The sequence below is a fragment of the Gouania willdenowi genome, chromosome 22 (assembly GCF_900634775.1).
Source record: "Gouania willdenowi chromosome 22, fGouWil2.1, whole genome shotgun sequence".
NCBI lineage: Eukaryota > Metazoa > Chordata > Actinopteri > Blenniiformes > Gobiesocidae > Gouania > Gouania willdenowi.
The window spans coordinates 21,186,906-21,205,782 of NC_041065.1; the positions used below are offsets into that span (position 1 = coordinate 21,186,906).

General features: G+C 41.7%; 2 protein-coding genes across 9 annotated transcripts in view; one reads left to right on the forward strand and one right to left on the reverse strand.

Annotated features, from left to right (window-relative positions):
* Positions 1–1,639: 1,639 nt before the first annotated feature.
* insm1b (insulinoma-associated 1b) lies at positions 1,640–4,364 on the forward strand. The gene has a single exon (XM_028438957.1). The coding sequence runs from the start codon at positions 1,918–1,920 to the stop codon at positions 3,388–3,390; it is 1,473 nt and encodes a 490-aa protein (XP_028294758.1). The 5' UTR covers positions 1,640–1,917; the 3' UTR covers positions 3,391–4,364.
* Positions 4,365–6,870: 2,506 nt separating this feature from the next.
* The window catches only part of ralgapa2 (Ral GTPase activating protein catalytic subunit alpha 2), a 103,974-nt gene continuing 91,967 nt past the window's right edge, over positions 6,871–18,877 (reverse strand). For 4 of the 8 annotated variants that reach the window (XM_028439078.1, XM_028439076.1, XM_028439073.1 and 1 more), the window contains 3 exons: positions 15,876–15,997; positions 12,566–12,625; positions 6,871–9,070 (listed from right to left, as the gene is read on the reverse strand). In XM_028439078.1, coding sequence (XP_028294879.1) covers positions 8,916–9,070; positions 12,566–12,625; positions 15,876–15,997 — 337 coding nt within the window. In that variant the 3' untranslated portion in view covers positions 6,871–8,915. Of the gene's footprint in view, positions 9,071–11,923; positions 11,967–12,565; positions 12,626–15,875; positions 15,998–18,877 lie in introns of all 8 variants that reach the window. The other 4 variants (XM_028439075.1, XM_028439074.1, XM_028439077.1 and 1 more) reach the window with 3 other exon arrangements.

The following is an 18,877-nucleotide window of genomic DNA, read 5'->3' on the forward strand; positions in this document are numbered from 1 at the left end:
TTATATATATATATACCCTAACCGTATATATAAATATATATATTTTTTTTTTTCTTCTTTTCGTCTTGCAAAACAGCACCACGTGATACCATCACATGAACAATATGAGCCTTGACCCCAAACATCCCACAAACTGCAGCATCAGCTGTTTTTGGTCCGTGAATAACTGTGCAGACATTTCTCCATCACCACCATCGGCTGCGGCCTCCTTTGTCTCCCCAGTCCGCCCAGCACGCGTCTTGCTGTGGGGCCAGATTGGCCGTAAGTCCCGATGCACAACCCAGAGGTCAATTTGCCTTTCATAAAAAAAAAAAAAAAAGAGAGAGAGAGAGAGAGAGAGGACATCCAAGCGCAGGCGGGCAGACGTGGCTATTGTGCTCAAAGACCAGAGGGCCTTTCCTATTACTTATGTATGCAGCGAGATGTCTGATTTATACGTCGAGTTAAACCACCGAGACAGACACGTGTCCTAATATAAAGAACCTTTTCTTTATATATATATCGAAAGCATGTTTAGATTGTAGCTCCATGAAAACAGCATCGTGCGTAAAGGTCGTGCGTAAAAGATGCAACAGAGCGTGAAACAAACACTACAAACAATTTGTAGATATACTTTGATTTATGGGTCTATTGGCCTCTGTTATTACGCACAGATAAAGTCTAAGGCCAACAGTGCATTATAGGAGCTGTTAGTCAATAGTATAAATAATAAGTTTCCTCCTGAGTGACAAGTTTGAAGCCAGAAAGCTTTTTGAGAGTGGACCAGGAAAGATCTATATATGCATGTTCAGTTCCAGAATAGGAGACAACCCCCTCCACGTGCAGGATGTAGGACTAACTTTGTGGCTAAACCGCTGTGCAATATGCGTGAATATCATGTGTGTGCAATAGTGGATGTTTCCTCAAAAGGCAAAGCAAAGTCTTTTTTAAACGATTTTATTTAAGTTAATGTGCACAAAAGTAATGCGTAAAAGAGCTGAGAACAGGATCTGTGGGTCAGGAACTGAAAGTGACCTGTTTTCAATTAGCATTTTAACACTAATTGAAAACTGACATGAAAGAAAATGTGCTTTTAATTTGAAGGAGACTTGTGTATAATGAAAAGTGCCCTAAAATTATTTCTAACGGTATGGACGCATAATTTTGTACTTACATTTTCTTTAAAGAGGTAGCTTTTTAGAAATACCTATTATTATTATTATTATTATTATTATTATTATTATTATTATTATTATTATTATTATTTAACTTTTTCAGCCCATATTGATGAAAAATAGCAATAACATGACACGTGGGACTTATTCTGTGTTTCGAAGTTTAATCAAATGATGGAAGTGTTTTGTATTATTTTTTTAGCATTAGGTGTAAACAAATAAATAATAATAATAAATCAAACACGCTGAGCTTTGGTGTGCGTGCTGCTGATGGACATTTCCTTTTAGAGAGTCCGGGGCCTCCAAGGAAGGGCCACAAAGCAGAGGCACGTGTGCATTTGTGTAGGGGCCCATCGGACCATAAAAAGAGGAGGGACCCGGCGTGTGCCTCTGTCAGGGAGGGGCCCCCAGCGCACACATTAATGTAATAAACCGCCAGTGCATCTGCTGAGCTATCTGCACATCCTCCAACGAAATCCACTAAACCCAACCTCAGAGCCCTCCCACAATAAAATCCTCCAGGATCAGGGGCGCATCTGATTGGTCAGGGATGCTGCGACAGGGGGGGCGAGAACAATAGCATCATTCCGGCATAAAAGAGTGGAGCTATGCCTTGGAGACGAAAACATTTCAGCAACAGAAGGATCGATATAGCGGGGAGATAAAGTCCTGCACGCTCCTGGTGTTGCCATCATTTACCAAACCTGGATACTTCACATCTCACCCGCCTCTCCGAAGTGCCTTCCTGCTCTCAGTCGCCAACATGCCCAAAGGATTCCTGGTGAAAAGGAACAAGAAATCCGCACATGTTTCCTACAGGACCCGCTCGGATGAAGATGACCCCCAGGAGCACCCCACCCCTGCTGCCTTTCCGACCCACATGGATCCATCCCCGTCGGTCTTCGTGGCGTCCAGTCCGGACCGCGCCTCAAGGTCTCCGGATTTCACCGCTAATGCACCGGTATTCAGAGTGGAGAAGCCTGTCCAGTTTGGCAACCCGGAGTCGGTGTGCCAGGCCATCTACAGCCCCACCCGGCCCATCAGCAAGGAGCACGACAAGGGATATTTCGAGCGAAGTTTCAATCTGGGCTCGCCCATCTCTGCAGAGTCATTCCCGACCTCTGCGTCCCTCTCCGGGCTGGATCACCTCATGTACGCCCCCGTCGACCTAAAGATCGGCACCAGCAACAGCAGCCGCAGCGGCACCTCCACCTCCACCTCCACCTCCATCAGCAGCCTGCAGCCCGGACCGAGCCAGCGGGTCGGAACCAAGCGTCCCGCATCTGATGGAGCGGAACGCAAACCCAAACCCGCCCCTAAGAAACCCAAAGCCATCCGAAAGCTCAACTTTGAAGATGAGATGACGACCTCTCCGGTGCTCGGTCTGAAGATCAAAGAGGGTCCTGTGGAGGTGAAGCCCAGGGCGCAGAGCTCCGCGGGAAACAAGCCTCTGGGGGAGTTTGTGTGCCAGCTGTGCAAAGAGGCGTATGCGGACCCCTTCTCCCTGGCTCAGCACAAGTGCTCCCGCATAGTCAGGGTCGAGTACCGGTGCCCAGAGTGCGATAAGATGTTCAGCTGCCCGGCAAACCTCGCCTCTCACCGCCGCTGGCACAAACCGAGGACCAGCGGCGCACCGGCGCAGGGCGTCAAGGCTGATGTGGCCAAAATAAACCCGATGGGTGTCAAGTCCGTGTCCGACGAAGCCAAAGACATGAGTGACAGAGACAGCCCGAGTCCTGGGCTGTCCGAATCAGGCTCTGATGACGGCTGCTATGACTGCCATTTCTGTGGGAAAAGGTTCAAGCGACAGGCATACCTAAGAAAACACATCATGGGACACCAAGCCCTGCAGAAGAAAGCTCTGGAGGATCCGGGCTTTCCAACCAGCGACCGGGCAGCCGAGCAGGTGCAGGTCCCTGCATCAGCATCATCCTCCTCCTCCTCCTCCTCCTCCTCATCATCCTCATCACCCTCAGAGGAAGCCTCAAACCAAAGCCCCCTCAACCTGAGCCCGGTGGACTGCCTGATGTGCCCGGTGTGTGGGGACACTTTCACCAGCAGGGCCGGACAGGAGCGACACCTCCGCCTGGTGCACTCCTCCCAGATCTACCCGTGCAAATACTGCCCCGCCACCCTCTACAGCTCCCCGGGCCTCACCAGGCACATAAACAAGTGCCACCCGTCTGAGAACAGGCAAGTGATCCTGCTGCAGATGCCCGTGCGTCCTGCCTGCTGAAGACAACCGCGTGCCTTTGATGGGAAAACAACAACAACAACAACAACAACAACAACAACAAAAACATAACAAAAAAGAAAGAAAAAAAGAAGTGTCTTTTGTTTGATAAATACCAGAGTTGGTGATGCTCTCTCTGCCATAACTGAAGGCCAATGACGGGCAGGGCTGTGTGATGTTTCAATGGTGTCTTTTTCATGCCAATCAGTGATTGTTATAAACGCTTTTTCTCTATATTTGAACCACACATAGGCCTATTTTGAGATTTCCTTTCTCAAACTAGTTTATCAAAGCGTTAGTTTGACTGTTAAAGGGTATTTTTCTAGGACAGCACACGTTCAATGATAGCTTCTAGACCTAAGAGATGTCTTAAGAAAATTCTCAGAAACTTTTTTTTTTCCCACCCACATCCAGGCTGGAAACGCTCCGTATCAGCTGGAGCTTTTCCGCTTGTTTGTGGAGGTAAAAAGTGACTGAAATTTCCCTGTTTAGTAGAGCCACAAATGCCTTTAGTCTATACAGAAAAGCCTAGTCCTATACATAGCATACATACACATCCAAATCCTGCTGTATAACTGCCTTAAAGTACATAGATTGTTTTAATTTTGAATGCTGGCACATATTTTATTATTATTATTATTATTAATAATATTGAAGATTGTTGCAATATTTTTCATCATATGTCTATTTATTTATTTATTCTAATTATTTTATGTAACTTATTGTTGTGTTTGTTGGTGATTATTTCTCCTGTGAATCGTTCTGGCAGTTTACATGTCGTCTAGCCAAATCTGGTTTTTTTTATATTGTTTTTGTTTTTATTTTATTTTTTTAATTTAATGATAATTATTGTTCTTATTATTTGTCAGACAATATGAGTTGTGATAAATGTCGTGGGTCGGGTTTTAATCTTCAATCTCCACAGCTCGTTGTTAAGGAAAAAAAAAAAAAAAAAAGAAGAAGAAAAAAAACGCAAAGCTCTTACTTTAGATGCAATCTTTTTTAAGGACACGTTATTTTTCTTAAATGTTGGCTTTTATAGCGCTTTGATTGTATGTGTACATCGTTGTTGTCTATGGAAATAATAAAAAAAAAAAAAATATTTTCAAAAAGACACACAAGGCCTGAGTGTTGGGACTTTTATTTATTTATTTATTTTTTATTGTTTTCCCCCCTACAATGTATCAGTTCTAAAAAAAATAATAATTATGTTACTCACGAGAGGCTTTGGTATTTCATTTAAACTCAGAAATGAGCTTTAAATCAATAAATATCAGTTTAGTGTCTGGTTTTCTTTGAGAAGGAAATTAGTTCCCAAGGTAAACTTTTTAATAACGAGGGTGACATACTTGATGCTTATTAATAATACATGTTCCCTTTGCGTAAAGGAAGCTCAAAACATACCATAAGGCCTTAATGGTGATAATTATTTTATATTTTTTTAAAAGTTAAAACATTTGCGATAGGCTAATATATATATATATATATATATAAATGTTATTTATATGTTTTAATTTGTATTAATTTGCTAAAACAAAAAATATAAAACAAAGTAAATACTTTTAAAGAGTGATTTTACACTCAAACCTTGTTCCCACATTAATACCAGATTAGTTTAAATGCATAAAAGTTTTCAGATGATGAAACATTGAGTTGTGAATGTGATGCTGTCTCCTATAATCCTCCTGTGTTTCCTCCCACAATATCAACTTAAATCAAATTCTGCTCAAACTGAATGAGTGTGTGTCTCTGTGTCAGTCTGGCATGGAAACATTATTATTGAAGCCTTCCTTAATTAGTCAAAGCCCTCAATATCTGTGTGTATCATTGCTGCAGCTGCTCAATAGACACACTTTGGTCCTCAATATAAATCCCCTTCGTAATACCATGTCAGGACATGACAGGAGGACAAAGAGGTGGGGGATCGACGCTCACCTCTGGAGCAGTAAAACATCTGTCTGCTCTGAAGAGGAGAAACTAACTCAGCTTGATTTTTTTTTGTAGTCGGGTTTCAGGCTGATTTAAGAGGATCCATATCTGACCTGCACGAGCCATAAAACATGGAGATGGTTGTAATTTAAAAGACAGCTTCTCATTGCGTCAGTGTAAAGCATATCTCAAAGCACTGATGGGTAAAAAGTTTTGGATAGGGTATAGATTTATTCCCACAGTCTAAAAAATTATTTGTGTTGATTTAAATTCAGAATCAGAATCAGTTTTATTGCCAAGTAGAGTTTTTAGACAATGAATATTGAGACTTACTTGGTGGATGTTGCAAAAATATAAAAACAAACCAAAAACAGTATAATAACAATGATAAATATGAAGGATGAATATAAACATAAATACAAGTAGTTGTCTTTTTTTTTGCTTTTCGTGAGATTATGTGACAATTTGTTTGAAAAAAAAAAAAAAAAAAAAAGAAAAAAAGAGCATTCAACCATATTTCCAAACGTTGAAAAACACATTTTACATTCATCACAAAGGACTTTTCCATTTAAAACATAAATCTATGCTTAAATATCCCATAGAACATATACCAAACTCCAGGCTCTGAAAGATAAATCTGGCCCTTTGTTTGCCACCCTATAGAAGTCCATTTGTTGGGTTTTATAATCCTACATTTTCCCCTCTTAAAACTTACATATATAACTAAAAATATGGTGTTTATGTAAATTTCATTCTGTAGGATCATTCTGCAAAAATGATCCCACAGGCTAGAATTTACAAAATACTCTATTAGTTTAATTTAGCATGTAGCTTTTGAGTTAAGACATCAATGGTTCTGAAGGTGTGCGGTCCTGCATGCTTCATCCCTGCTCCAAAACACCAGTCTGTAAAGCCCAGGTATCTGCAGAGCTGTATGATACACCATCAGGGTCAAATATAAACTAGCAGGACAGTACCTCTCCAGGAACTGCCTTTTTCTCTAGGCATGAGGTCAATATATATATATACATATATATATATAACTATTTAAGAGTAAAAAAACATAAAACGTCACCTTTACTTATCACATCTACTGTATTTTTTTAGCTTCTTAAGGCAGTTTTCAAAGGTGATGAAACACCTGGATGTTTTTACGTGGGTGCTATAATCAAAGCTAATGTCAACTTGTTCTGTTAATGTATCGTGAAGGCGGCACTGTAAGCATGGGACAAATGAGGCGTCAGGTCACACACAGCGGCTCATCACAGTCAAGTGCTTTCCTTGTACCATGTGGCCCAGGAGAGGCAGGGCACCCGTAGGTGCAGCACTTCGTCACACCTGTACCTCCTGCTGAGGATCCATTATCCTCGTCTCCTCTAAAGCATGGCTGAGCAGCAGGGGAGACAGATGGGAGGAGGGTCAGGTTACTCCTGCTGCTGTTGGCAGCATGGAGCTCCGGGGTCAAGACGCCCGTAGTGAGTACACGCAGAAACACACACACACACACACACACAGACACACACACACCACCAGCACCAGAAACAAAAAAACAAAAAGAATTCAAATCGATTTAATGAAACTTTTAAATTTTCACATTTCTAATAAAGAGAGCAAGACTTCGTTCATTAAAAACAGTTTGATATGTTGACAGGGATGAAAATTTCAAGCTCTTATTCTTCTCCACCTTCTCCTATACAAAGATTATATATATTACAGGCATTCATATATTTATATTCAAAAAGAGCACCCAGGCCCACAGATTTGACACAATGTACAAGTATTTCTAAAACGAGAAGAAAGACGATAAGACTAGCTTGTTTTCTTCACGCGAGTAAGACACACAACGTCATGTTGGTCCATGCTAACAGCTTCCAGCTACTAAGCCACACAAAGAAGAAGGAAACAGAAAAAATAAACCACTTCAAAGACATCTTCTAAAAGCTACAATCATTAGATTTGACACCCTCGGTGATTCCTTCAAGGGACGACAAAGGAAATAAAAAGAGTTCAGACCTATGGGGGACTGTACATTCTTCAAAACAGGAACTATAATCTGTCACATTCAGCACGAGGAAGGATACAAACACACGGCGTGACAGAGGTAAGGCAGAGAGGTGCAACAGATGGAACAAAAAAAGTCTCACAGTTTGGGTGGAGCCCTCTCAAGGGGCGTGGACAGATGGGGACACCTGGTTGCCGTGGCGACACCAGTAAGCATGGTCACATGGCTGAGCGTTGAGAGAGCCGCTCTGGCATGCCGACCTCACCCAGGAGGCAACGAGTGTCGAGGATAATGGGAAATGAGGAGGAGAAGAAGAAAGGGACTTGATTCCAGTCATAGACTAATAATGGAAATTAAAGACAACACCAACAATTCCAAATCCATCTTTTGCAATTGTGGGAAAAAAACACAACACACGAGGCCTTAACGCAGACACAGTGCCAACGAGGCGACAGTGGTTAGTCAAGCGTTGTAATTTGATTAAAGACAGACATCACACAGGCACTGTGAGGACACTCAAAAATGCACACACACACACACACACACACACACACACAAGTGCATGGAGTTGAAATTCACCTGAGGCCGTAGCGGCATTTTTCATCTCAAAGCAGCACACCAACATAGACATTGTTTCAACAGTAATTCATCACATTGTCTTCTCAATAAAACATTAAACAGAGAAACAAAAATCCATAGACAAAGAGACATTCAATGCTATAAATGAGGAAAAAAAAAAAAGAAAAAGTAGAACGGAAGACAGTCGGGAATGTCGGAATGTCGATGTCGTCGCTTCCTAGGACGAGGAGAACTGATGGCAGAGGAAAGAGACAGGAGGAACTTATCCAATTACCGGACATGAGTGGACGTTAACGACATCAGTGGACAATTAGAAATGCAGTCTTTTCTCATTCCAGCGGAGTTGCATAAATCAGATTGTGACAGAATCCATTGGAATTCATTTAAAAAAGAAAACGAGTGGTAAAAGAAATCCCACGCAAATGTGATTTCAGCTCATGTTGAAGCGATTGTCTGCTCCGAGTACAAAGGAATAATAATTTAAAAAAAAAAAAAGAGGCCTGGACTGCAGTCATGGTGACATCGTCTTAATTCATCTGCCACCTAGTGGTGCGGAGCAGTCACAACACATGACGCAAAAAGAGGTAAAAGGCAGATCTACTCAAAGACGAATCACGTGCACTTTTCAGCATTGCACTGTTTATAGCTGCGCCATTCAGTGCTTCATTACATTAAGTTTTAAGAGATCAATAAGACGAAGAAATGTGACTCAGCGATTTGCTTACAATAGTAAGAACAGGGTTTACCAGTGCAATGAACAGTGTACTGGAAACACAGACATTAAAAACAAACGTTTACATGCTGGGGCGCAGCAGGAAATGGAGAAACTTCCTTTGCTGCTGAAAACACCAAACAAAAAAACTTTTCAGCGTTCCACAACCACACACGTAGAAATGTATTCATGATTGCCACATAAATTAAAAATTGCATTAAGATCAACAGGGATAAACACAGACAAACACATTAGAAAAAACTCTTGCAGTCTCGTCGAGGTGTGTGAGGTTCTTCAGGGGGCGGATCAGTTGGAGGATTTGCTGATGGCGCTGGCCGAACGACGGAGTTTCCCAGAAACTCTGTTTTTCGTAGCGCGGGGCATTGTGGGAGAAACCTGGTCGACAGAGTCGGACGCTGTGATGGTGGTGTTTCCGGTGTCGGTGCTGCCTGAGAAGGAACCTGTGAGAGAGACGGAGTAAAGTTTGTGAGGCAAGGGAAGAAAGTGGAGATGATTGGTGGTGTTGGGGACGTTCACGTGGGCTTTGGTTCCAATCACGACGCATCTCTGCATGCAGCGACATGCACGTGGCTGCTCCAGAAAACCCCAAAATCACCAAGTTAGACGGATTTACTTTAACCAGCATTCCTTTAAGACAGTGTTTCTCAAATGGGGGTAGGTGTACCCCTAGGGTAGGGATGGCCCACTCTATCACAGTGTGTCTGATCAGTGGGCCACATGATCAACATTCATGTCAGCATTTAGAATAATGACCAATCAGAGGGTTGTAACTTTTTTTTGTCTTTGTCTGTGGTTTTGATGTTTTGTCAGTTTTTAGTCATTCTTTGTGTGTTTTTTATTTTTTGTGTGTGTGTTCTTGTAATTTTGTGTATTTTTCTGTCATTTTCTGCATTTGTCTTGTCAATTTGTGCATTTTTGGGGAAACTTTCTGTATTTTTGTTGTTGTATTTTGTTGTGTGTCTTTGGAGCTATTCTGTAATGTGTTTTTGTTTTGTGTGTTTTTGTAGTAATTTTGTTTGTTTAAGTGGTTGTTGTGTATCTTTGTTGTCATTTTAGGTTTTCTGAGTCATTTTGTGTATTTTTTAGTTTTTTGATGTACTTTGTTCATTTTGCGGCTGATTTAAGTGTTTTTGGAGTTATTTTGTGTATCATCTTGGCCTTTATGTTCCTTTCAAATTCTTCAATTACAATTTTTGGGAATTTGCTTTTGGGGGCCTCTTAAAGTTAAACTACTGCCAGTTGCCCATGTCTTCCCTAGGGGTACACAAATGAAATGATAAAAACTATAGAAATAAATATATTCAGAAGCAACTAAATCATTTCTTTTTCAACATTGAAGTTGGGACCCCATGTGTGATCGCCTTAAACAACTGTATTTCTATACTTTCACTTTATCAAATATATATCTAGTTAAACAAAAATGCAGTAAAAAAAATACCTGAGCTCAAACATGATGAAAAACTAATTCTAGAAACAAAATGTCTTTGGGGTCACCAGAAATCTTTGATATCAAAATGGGGTCATGATTCAAAAAAGGTTGGGAACGACTGCACTAAATACTGTTTCTTTCCACTTATTTACAAAATTAGATTCTTTAAAATGTGTATTATCACTCATTCATTCCATTATTATGCTCTATAGTTGTTTTTAAATAGTTTTGTAAGTAAAATGTTGTAGTCGGACAAAAAGGAGTACATGGACTCAGAAATAAGAGAAAGGGGGTACTTGAGCCAAAAAAGTTTGAGAACCACTGCTTTAAGATCCATACTTGTTAAGATTGAAATTAGTAGTTCAGATTGAACATTTCATGCATGTGTCACATGCGGCAGAGAAGCAGTTTGTTAGCAGAGAAGACGTTTTTATTCCCAATAGTTCTTTCCAGAAGATGTTAAATAATGATGTGGCCAGTTTAGTGTGAAAGCAGAGATTTGAAGGAAAATAAAATATGTGGAGCATTTCCACTGTTAAACATCATCCCTTTTGACACAAACATCACATCTATGATGACACGGCTAACTTCAATCGGCCAGGAGGTGGTCATGACAACCAGCCATTGGTAAATGCAAACTTCCATGCTGTACCCAGGACCAAAACCACAAACCACCAGGCACCAACCTACCCCCACCCCTACCTAAGCTACCCGCCTTGAGTTTAAACAACTTTTTTTTTTTTGCTTTGTTGAGATGGCATCTGGTTGCCTATTTTCTTTCCCATCCTTTTATTTCCTGCCATTTTTTTCTCCTCTCTGCGGCATCTCAAGTTGCAGCGGCTAAAAGGAATGGCAGATGGCCGGAGTAACAGACACTCTGCAGCAGAGTGGACACCAGCAGCATCCAAGGCTGTGGCTCACTGGGAGCTGTGGATGAAACACTGTGTGTGCATTGTAAGAGGCTGGTGGAGGGGAAACTTAACATGCATGCTCCAAAATCTGCATATGAATAAAAAAAAAAAAAGAGAAGATGGGCTGCCACGTGGGCAGAACAAAGTCTGCATTCCCGTATTTGTTTTTTTCATTCCTGCAGTAGATGCTGTCCTACAAATGGACCAATCGGGACGGTGAAGTTCGTCATCATCATCACCAACTCCGCTGTGTTTAACTATCAGCGTGTGATCCAGAAAAGACTAAAGTGACACCATTACCATCAAAGCGTTTGTGCTAAATCCTTACTGAAACCATCACAGGATGAGCTTCATTAAAGATGGTAAGAAAAAGGGAGGCATGAAGTGAAAAAAAAACCCTCTTTAAAAGGCCTGGTTGTCCCATTGGTCCCACCACAGCAGTTCAAACAAGGCTTTAGATGACAAAGACGTCTTCCAGTGCGGCAGGTGTTAGTCTCAGACTCTGCCCCAGGCAAACAGGCACACTCCAACAGGAGGAAATAAGGGAGGGGGAAGGATCGGAGTGATCGAGTTTAGAAAAGAAAAAAAAAAAAGAAAAGAAAGGAGAAAAGTGCTTGCCTGGGAAAGAGATAAAGCAGCGCCACATGCAGAAGTGAGGCCCAGAAGAGTAGCCGTATTGTTCATGCTGCTACTTAGGTGCTAATTGTCCCTGCGAGCATCCCTCTCAATTACCAGCCTGGCCTAAACAGGAGGACACCCCCTCCTTTCAAAATAAAACGCCTGGTTTCTCTGTCCTTTCCCCCTTTTGTCAGGGCACTCAGTAAATAAAGATTGGTTAGTACTGATTGGACAAGGAGGGGTTCAGGGAGAAAGGGTGGGGGGCGGGGGTTTGAGGCAAGGCAAGGTAAGGCTGGTGGATCCATAAGAAGACAAGCTCCCAGTCTGAGTCTTACCTTCACCACACACAGTATGTGAGACCTTTAAGATATTTTTAATCTAAAAGGAAAAACACAGAGTAAAACATCATATGAGATAGCAGTGTACACACACCAAGCTGCACCGCAGGGCGACACAACACAACACAACACAACACAACGCTGCTGAACCAACAACATTAATCAGTGTTGGGTGGAGAGACGTTCAGACAGCGGGTGTAGTGTTGTGATTAGTGAGTTAGTCAACAGGTGGCAGATGTCACTGAGGATTTATCTGTTGTTATAACAGCTCAAAGATCTTAATTTAATAACAACCAGTTATCAAATTCAAATTAAGTGTACCATAGAGAAGTACATACTTTATATTTTGCAATCTTTTTTTTCTTAGGATTTTAGTGACAACACGATGGAGCACAGATCATGCTGGACGGTGCAGGGTGAGAGTGAGTTTATATCTGGGAGAGTTTTAAAAAAATTAATAATGTGCGATCATAGGAATCACGGTGTACATGCAGGACCTGCACTTCACTTTAGGATGAAATGAAGCACAAACACCCGATGAGGATGAGCTCACAGTGACCTAATTGAATAGATGAGTGAATGTTGGGGGACTGCGGCCGGGCGTCATGCCTAATATGGAGGAAGCAGGCAAAGTCTTACAGTCCAGCTTGGCCCAGGGGTACTCCATGTCCCAAACCATCCCCGGCCAACGCCTGCACGCTGTCATGGAGCATGAATGACATGTTAGTGGCAGCAATGGGAGCCAGAGCAGGAGTGGATGGACAAGCAGCGTTGGACGGAGCAAACGAGACACACAAGCTCACACTCGCACAGACACACTCCTGCAAAGATTGAAATCACGTTGAAAGCAGATGAGAATGAATCAGCCAGCTATCCCAGCTACAGTGAAGAGTTAAGCTTAATGTTACATGTTTTATAAGATCTTGAAATGTTTGGATAATGTACACTAAGTCTGAGGCACCGGGAGCACAATTAATTTTATTTAAAACAAGCATTGAAAAACATTTAAACACCTATGCAATCATATAATATAATCATAAAACCTGCTTGTGCTTCTTTCAACAAATTAAGATTTTTAGAACTAGTATATTAAAAATCTGCCCAACAAATAATGTTTTGATGCTGAGAATCTGGAAAGAGATTTCCTTCAGCTGTGAGGGCAACACAATGACAACAGCATGATCTCGTGTACGACCTCTCACATGTCCTCAGCAGGTGTTCAGAAGGTGTCAAACATAGTTTTTGACTCAATAACCTCCCTCTCATTAGTGGCATAAACTGATGAAGCACAAATTATTCATCCAAGCTAAGATGGACACTATTTTCCAGCTAATAAGTGAAAATGAAAAAAATGCGTGGCTATGGATTTCTAAAAAAGCTAAAACATGCTTTACTCAAACTGTAACCCTGGATACCGCAGGTATAAAATCTACATCGTTTTTTTTAAACTAGTACAGAGCAGTCTAAACCTAAACAATTGTGCATATTGTATTTAAAAACATGAACTAAAACACTAAGCAACAGAATTGAGAGGGGGGGTTGTGCTGCACGCAGGTATGCGGGCATCAAGCCTATTTGATAAGCGATAAAGTGGAAATTAGAATTATTTTCATAATAACACAACCGGAAACTTTAATTTTTCTTTCTTTGCAGCCCAGTACCAAATGGTCGATTTACTGGTGGCTAGGACCACTACTTAACATAACATTATGAAGATTATAATTGGTTAGATGAAAGTCATAATAACTAAATAGTTGTTATTATGTAACCATTAGAGACTTGATGTCCTATGGGGTTCCTCAGGGCTCTGTTCTTGGATTACTTCTGTTTAGCCTTTATATGCTTTCTTTAGGTCAAATTCTGCAGAGCTGTAAGGTTGATTGTGTGACTGCTTAGAAAAGATAAACTGCTGGATGAGTGAAAACTTCCTTTAACTAAATCATGACAAGATGGAGATGATTGTCTTTGGTAACAGGGAAAAGAGGGCCGCTGTCTGTGAGTACTTTGAGTCTCTATCTCTAAAAGCTAAAGACCAAGTCTGAAACCTTGGTGTTGGCATTGACTCAGATCTGACATTCAGCACTCAGATTAAATCAATTATAAAATCATCCTTCTACCACTTAAAGAACATCTCCAGAGTGAAAGGTCTCATGACTCAGAAGGATCACAGCAAACATGGTGAAGCTGTGATCTAAAGTAAAAGCTCTGCTGGGTTTGAGACATGGTTCTCAGTAGGAAAAGGGTGGATTTCCAACTCCAGGTAGAGGAAAAGGTCTCACCCCAAATGGAGGAGTTCAAGTATCTTAGGATCTTGGTTTACGTGTGAAGATAGGATGGAGCAGGAGATTGACACTTGTTGTGGTGAAGAGATAGCTAATCAAGAAGACGAAGCACTCTGTTTACCGGTTGATCTATGTTCAATCCCTAACCTTTGGTCAAGAACTTTGGGTAATGACTGAAAAAAACTAGATGACAAGTGCAAGCGGGTGAAATTAGTTTTCTCTCCAAGGTGGCCATGCTCAGCCTTAGAAAGAGAGTGAGAAGCTCTGTCATCCAGAAGAGCCACTGCTCCTCCACATCGAGAGGAGCCAGCTGGTGGTTCAGGCATCTATCAAGGTTGCCTCCTGGATGCCTCCCCAGGGAGGTGTCCTGGGTCTGTCAAGCTGGGAGGAGACCCCAAGGAAGGCTTAGGACACACTGGAGGAATTACATACATCTTGGCTTGCCTAGGAATGCCTTGGCATCCCACCCAGAAGAAGAGCTGGTGGAAGTGGCTGTGGGGAGGACAGGACAGTCTCGGCTTTTCTGTTGAGGTTCTTGCACCTGTGGCCCAGACCCAAATAAGCAGGGGACAACAGAGTAGAATGGGGAGAGAGTGTTGTGCTTGGAACGTCTATTGTTCAATGATAGACTGCTATCTTATTTTATTTATGTATTTATTTTACAAATTATGCAACAAACAAAGACATGTTTGGATCATTTGGCACATTAACAGCAGTCTCTTTGGCCCCTCCATCCCTGCATGTGCTCCTGCATTTTGTCCTGAGGCACTTTGTAATTTCCAGATGAGAGAAGGGTACTTGAGGTCAGTGCAGGATGTTTAACACCTTGGATGGAAATGTGAAGCTCTCCTCATTTCTCAAATATAACACACCTGCTACCCGAGTATAGGAAGTCCGACACATTAGCCCACAAAAAAAAATCCTCTCTCGAAATTTTAGAAAACTAATTTTCACATCGAAGCTCAATGACCAAATTACATTTACTGCAAACCACAGTTAAAACATACACCCTTCGACAGGTCTGAAAATGGTGAGACGACGGTGGTTTTATGAAGTGCTTTCCTTGCCAAATCAGAACGCACGTCGTGCTCCAATCGAGTGGAAAAGTGCAATCCTGTATTGATTTCGGTGCTGTGCTGTGGATCGATCGGAGACGGTACGAGTGGGAAGAACAAGATAAGACACGTTTTCCATTCTATTCATCATGGACTGATAAGAGGGCTGTGCTGACATCCGTGAGCTGCTGTTTGTCTGTCAGATCTCTTAAGTGTTGGTGAATGAGCTCATGAAGACAGATGCGCACACACACACACGCACGCACACACACGCACCGCCTTTCAAAAAGCAGCTTATATTCACTAAAAAGGAGCTGCACAGAAGGATGCAGTTTGTAAAAAAAAAAAATATTAGTGGGATTTAAGGAAGTGGGGGAAAAAAACATTTTAAAGTCAGTTGGATGGCATGAAGGGCCCCCATCAGTGAGTGTGAGAGTGAAGTGAATGCGGGGGAAAAGTAAAACGAAACAAAAGCAAAGAAGTGAGAAAAGGCAATGAAAAACAACAGGGAAAACAGATGATGATAAAATGTATAAGTGGATAATTCTCAAAGTTAAATTTCGAGGATAAAGATCTAGAAGGTGTAGGTAGACTCCGAGGTTCAGTTCTCACCTGTTCCACTGATCGGGTAGCCAGGAGAGGGGGAGAAGACCTGTGAGGCAAAGTCTTCAAAGGTCATGACCTCTCTGTGATTCTGCACAATGGCCTCCAGGTAGAGAGCTCGCTCCTCGTAGCTGGTCGAGTCTCGTTAAAGAAAACATTTTATAACTTCAGAACATTAGCTTTTCAGAGTGGTTTCAAGTTTACAATCCTTAACAAGAAATTATTCTGTAAAATTTAATTCCAGTCCACAGCTGCAATAGGCTGCTTTTGAACATTTTCTCCTATTGCTAGAGGTAGCTCAAAACTCTTCGCAATAGACAGCAGAAGACTTTGCTTTTAAAAATAAAAATCTATTCTGTATACATGTAAACAAGGCCACTGAGTGTTGCGAGGGTGAGCTGTAGTTTTACTAGGCCCAACAGCTCCACCATCAGCAGCCCACAGATGAACAATCAGCCTTGACACATGGGACCAAATGAGAATGCTGTCTCTACAATAATCAAAAGGAAAGAAAGAATGAATACAACCCGAGTGATGGTGAAAACCTCCTCTCACGCCTCTTATCCCTGTTTTCTCGCTAATAGAAGCCCTGGTGCAGGCACATGTCTAGGACCACCCTCCCTGATGTGCTGCCTGCCACTTCTCCGTGCCATCAGGGGGAAAATTGGATCCATTTGAAATTCAGAGTGACAAGCAGTGACTGGATTCTGGGCAGCCAGCATGCAGGATGGATGGCTGGATTTGAAATGGGAAAGCTCCAATAAATAAATAAATAAGCCAACAAAAAGGCTGCCGGGTGAGGGTGGAAAACATTCGGATGGCCATTATCATATCATTATCATAGATAGATTGTTCTAAGTCTGTTGTGGAATGGAGGAAAGTGCTGGATGGAATATGGTGTGGGGAACTATTGGAGTAAAAAGGCATATCAGATGGTGTAATGATAGTAAAATGTGTGCGTGCACATGTTTGGGAATGAGTCTGATTACTCTCAGCTTTCCTGTTGTGGCTCTGTTTCCTTCACGAGACGACACCTGACAAATTACATGACAAACACATGCAGTCTCACTTCCAATCTCCCACAGAATCCTAGAAACTGAACACTAATGCCTTCCCCCCAAATCAACACCAATGCCAGGGTGGAGTAACAGCACGTTGCTGCCAACACCAAAGCCTCACCAGGCAGGGCGCAGATAGGCTGGATGGGGCCGATAGGCTCCGGTCTGGGTTAGATAGATAGGACGAGACCGTGGCTGGGCAGAGGGCTGGAAGTGGGCACATGCCACCACAGCAGGGGCCAAAGGCAGCCATGACCAATGACTTAAAGGAGAACCGTGGAGAAGCTGGGATGACAGGCACCTGAGCCGGGACCCACCAGAGAGTACGGTGGCCAGGCTGCTTGGGGTGATGGATGGAAAGTAGTTGGTTCAGGGCAGAAAAAAACCCTCAAATTTCTACATTTGGATATTTAACATTTTAAAACCACAATTTTTTTGGTCCTCATAAAACTCAAAAAATATGTTTTACTAGAGCATTTACTTAATACAACTAATGTAAAGACAATTTTCTTACAGGTCAAACTATATAAAAGCATGCTTCTCTAAAACTAGTTAGCTACAAAAATAATCATAACAAGATTTAATATGAGTATGAGTTGAAATAAGTCTGTTAGGCATGACATATTTGGAGTTAATGATACTATGTATTCGTGAAAAAAAAAAAAAACTAATCCTAAAGATGTACTGTTAATTAGATGTCCTGATACAACTTTCAATATGGATATTGCTGCCTAAAATATTGGCACGAATCATAAATAATTAATTATATTAATTCATTTGTAGTGTGAAATTTTAGAAAAGGCTTGGTCAAGTGATATTACTCACAGAACAATAGTCAGCAATACCCATTTACTGTTAACTTTAAACACAAGGATATTCTACAATTCAAAAGAAGTTAATGAAAAATAAATGAGAAGACCCAATAAAAACAATATATATTAAATCGGAGAGTTTAGATGCTGGCTGAAAAAATCTGATACTCTTTTCTATTTTTGGACAGATAACTGATATCAATATTGGATCGGGACACCCTTACTCTTAATTAAGGATGTTGGGCAATATGTTGTCCCAAACAACAGGTCGTATCGATTTTTCAATATTGTAGGAAAAACCGATACCAATGTCAACCAATAATACTATTTATGGCTACTATCGGCTGATAGTATCATCTATCTCATTCTCTATTGCCATTTTCTCACCTTCTTGACAAATTCCCAGATTCACCACTAAAATCTGGGCCCGTGTAACTGTCCATCCTTCACATGGCCTACACTTCTGTTTATGTGGTGCAGAGTAGCGTGATTTCAAGCACATAAAAGCACTTGTGCTCTATCTGTCTTCTAGTCATAACCAGGCATGCAACGTCACTGTTTCCTGTCACTTGCTGTAAACGCTGTTGAACAAAGAGTGGGCACACAGGGCTCGGCTGCCATGGTAACCTTGGTCACAGCTCTGTGTAGTGGGTCATATCCAGGGTTTTTCAGTTGACAGAAAGAAAATAAAGTTTGCAACATAAAAAAGGGACAGAGTGCACCAGAAGAGGTGACAAGTGGACAACAAAGTCCAAGAAAAAAGAGCAACTTGATGGAAACAAATGAGGGAGCTTTGACAGAGTGCTACATGAAAAACAAGGAAAGAGAAGCTCGGCATAGCATGGGTCAACAGAGCCATATGGCTGTCCATTATCAAAGATGTAGATGACTGCAGGCCTGTTATTGAGATTCCTAAAGCAAATATTGACTCCAGCTGGAGCCGTCGCTCGCGCTGACTCTGACACACGCCTCTCCTTCACTACTTCCTTCCGCTGCCCTCCATCCAAGTTAGATGAATGGATTACAGGGAGTGGGAAAGAAATGCTTCAAAATTAAGGCAGATTTAGAATTATCAAGAGACTATGGAAAATACGAAAGGCACTGGTGAAAAAAGACAGGTGATGGGGTAGAGGGGCTAATA

Excerpts from the sequence above, each read along its gene's own strand:
- insm1b (XM_028438957.1), top strand. The coding sequence starts at position 1,918 with ATGCCCAAAGGATTCCTGGTGAAAAGGAACAAGAAATCCGCACATGTT.